The sequence below is a fragment of the Bombina bombina genome, chromosome 2 (assembly GCF_027579735.1).
Source record: "Bombina bombina isolate aBomBom1 chromosome 2, aBomBom1.pri, whole genome shotgun sequence".
NCBI classification, from domain to species: Eukaryota; Metazoa; Chordata; class Amphibia; order Anura; family Bombinatoridae; genus Bombina; species Bombina bombina.
This window is the reverse complement of record NC_069500.1, coordinates 143,808,546-143,811,337: the sequence shown is the minus strand read 5'-3', so window position 1 is coordinate 143,811,337 and position 2,792 is coordinate 143,808,546. Positions and strand designations below refer to the sequence as shown.

Here is a 2,792-nt window from a genome sequence, read left to right as displayed (position 1 = left end):
TCTGGGGATGACTGTGTGATTCTTATCACTCAGATATTGTAGTAAGTTACAGATGGAAATGGAATTGACAAAGAAGTCTATGAGACACATATTGCCTAAAATACATGGGGATGGGGTTGGGGAGAAGTGGGGAAAGAGAGTGCGAGAGGGTTTTGTTCCTCCCTTTTTTTTTGCAGATCTCAGAGACGCATAAGTAACCTTGCAAGATTGCTCCCATGATGTCCATGGTTCGGTTGTATTTAGTTTTTAGTTAAGTTTAATTAAAATAAAAATCATAGAGAGAAAGGAATGCGCAGGAAAGATTAACAAAAATATGCAAACAACCAGTATAACTGGAACTCATACCGTGGACACATACTAGATGGAAAATGTCCATTAGATATTAAGGATATATATAACTGTGAATACTGATTCTCTTTGAATGTCTGTAACTTTGCTGATTCAAATGTATTGGTGAATTTTGTATCCTTTCCTAATCTCTCTTAATAAAAAGAATTTAAAAAAAACAACTTTCTGCAGAACAGTAAATACAACAGTACAATATACAAAAATGTCTACAAATGAACATAACATATATTACACAGAGAACCTCTATTTTCACACCTAAATCACCTTCTTATACTGAGAGGCAACTCTTGGACCCCAAAGCACTAATACACACGTGAACAGAGGAGATATATATATATATAGTGTTGTAAACAGGAATGATAACAGTGTATAGAATGTGAAAGATGTATAAACAGAAACAACAGTTTTTATGACACAGATTACTTCAGTGAAAATATTGGAGATCACTTTTGGATCCCCTGCATTACAACTTGGGTAATACAATTATATGAAGGAAACTGATCATTGAAGAAATGTGTAAGATCACTCTTGGACCTTAAAATATAGGAAGATCAATATTTGTTACTTTAACTGCATTGTGCCTGGTTTTGTAATTGTTTCCCCTTTTTTCAGGTTCTCAGGAGCTGCTTGCGGACTTGCCTTTGTATTCGTCTATCCATCTCTGATTCACATGATAGCACTTTTTCGCAATGGACAATTGAAGTGGCCCTCTCTACTATTTCACTCTTTCATCATAGTTTTAGGAGTTGCTAATTTGGTTGCACAGTTCTTCATGTGAACAGTTATTTAATTACGTTACTTTATTTGTGTGTTTTGTTAATACTCACATCAACGTTTTTGGCTTTCATGGATGCATTCCTGCCATGAATCTGTTCCAGAATCTATTGAAAGAAACTGAAGACAAAATTTATGTCTAATGATGTTGTAGTGTCTCCATGATTATACATATATCATAGCATTTTAGCTAGTGATACACAGTGTGAACCTCTGTTTTTTTTTTTACTGATGTCATTGTTTGTTTTCAATGTGAAAATATAGAAAACCATCATGCTGCTCAGTGTCTAAATACGATTTCGAATCTACTCTGTAATTAACATTTTATTTCTCAAAATATTTAAGTTATTGATTTTACACCTTTATAAAAAATGCCTATATGAATGAACGCATCTTCCTGTCTGTCTATCGGACTAATATAATTCCTCTTGCCTTCTTGAAGTAGGTAGAAACAATTCCCAAAAGGACAACTCCTCTTCTTACCTGATTATTTGGAGTAAGAACGTGCTGGACATCCCTGCTGAGTCCAAAGACTCACAAGAGTTGTTTTGTAGAGTTTGAATAAAAGAAGGTTGTGGCATCCTCAGAGCAAATAATTTGCTAATGAATGGATACAGCCACCTTCTCAGGTTTATCAGCATTGTCAATTTGGGTTGTTGAAAGTTAGTTTACCCCTGAGGATTTAAATAATTGTTTACTTGCACTTAACCCCTTAATGGCGACCCATTGTACCCTGTATGTCCGCCGTCGCAAGGGCTTCCAGGGCTGTAGACACTCTGGGACTGTTGGACTTGTGACAATTTCAAACATATATATAGATATATATAATTTTATTTTTTTAATAAAATTATGTTCCTGTGCTGAAAAAAACAAACATGTATTTTTATACTTGTGGGACGTGTCACTGTCAAGACTATTCTCATGCAAAAATATTTGAACATGTTTAAATTGTGCTCTTTTTTGTGCATAATAGATTTAAAAAAAAAAAAGTTATATGTATCTGTTTTTCCTTAAGTTATTGTGTACATAAACTGATATTTTTGCCTGCAAGTATGTGGGGTACATTACAAATTTTGGCAAGCACATTGTTAATTTTGTGCATACTTATTATAAAGTTTTTTGTTTTTTTCTCTAAACTGCCATGCTTGAATAACTTGTGCGCTAGTAGTGAATTAATATAAATTATAAAGATAGCTAATCCCTTTATTACCCATTCCCCAGTTTTGCATAAAAAACACAGTTATAATAATACAGTTTTTTCCTCTTTGATTACCTTGTACCTAAGCCTCTGCAAACTGCCCCCTTATTTCAGTTCTTTTGACAGACTTGCATTTTAGCCAATCAGTGCTGCCTCCTAGGTAACTCCACGTGTGTGAGCACAGTGTTATCTATATGACACACATGAACTAATGCCCTCTAGTGGACAAAAACTGTCAAAATGCATTTTTAAAAGAGGCGGCCTTCAAGGTCTAAGAAATTAGCATATGAGCCTACCTAGGTTTAGCTTTCAACTAAGAATACCAACAGAAGAAAGCAAAATTGGTGATAAAAGTAAATTGGAAAGTTGTTTAAAATTGCGTGCCCTATCTGATTCATGAAAGGTTTTTTTTGGACTTGACTGTCCCTTTAAGAGTTTGGAGTTTGTACATGTATTTTGTTATCAACCCCTT

The 2,792-nt window shown here is 34.3% G+C and overlaps 1 protein-coding gene across 3 annotated transcripts in view; it reads left to right on the top strand.

Annotated features, from left to right (window-relative positions):
* Positions 1-2,115, top strand: part of SLC38A9 (solute carrier family 38 member 9) — a 246,550-nt gene extending 244,435 nt beyond the window's left edge. The window contains exon 14 of one of the 3 annotated variants that reach the window (XR_008400608.1): positions 961-1,091. Coding sequence is in view for 1 of the 3 variants with exons in the window: in XM_053701283.1 (XP_053557258.1) it covers positions 961-1,126 (166 nt within the window). In the remaining 2 variants the exon portion in view is untranslated. Of the gene's footprint in view, positions 912-960 lie in introns of those variants that run through there. The other 2 variants (XM_053701283.1, XM_053701285.1) reach the window with 2 other exon arrangements.
* Positions 2,116-2,792: the final 677 nt, after the last annotated feature.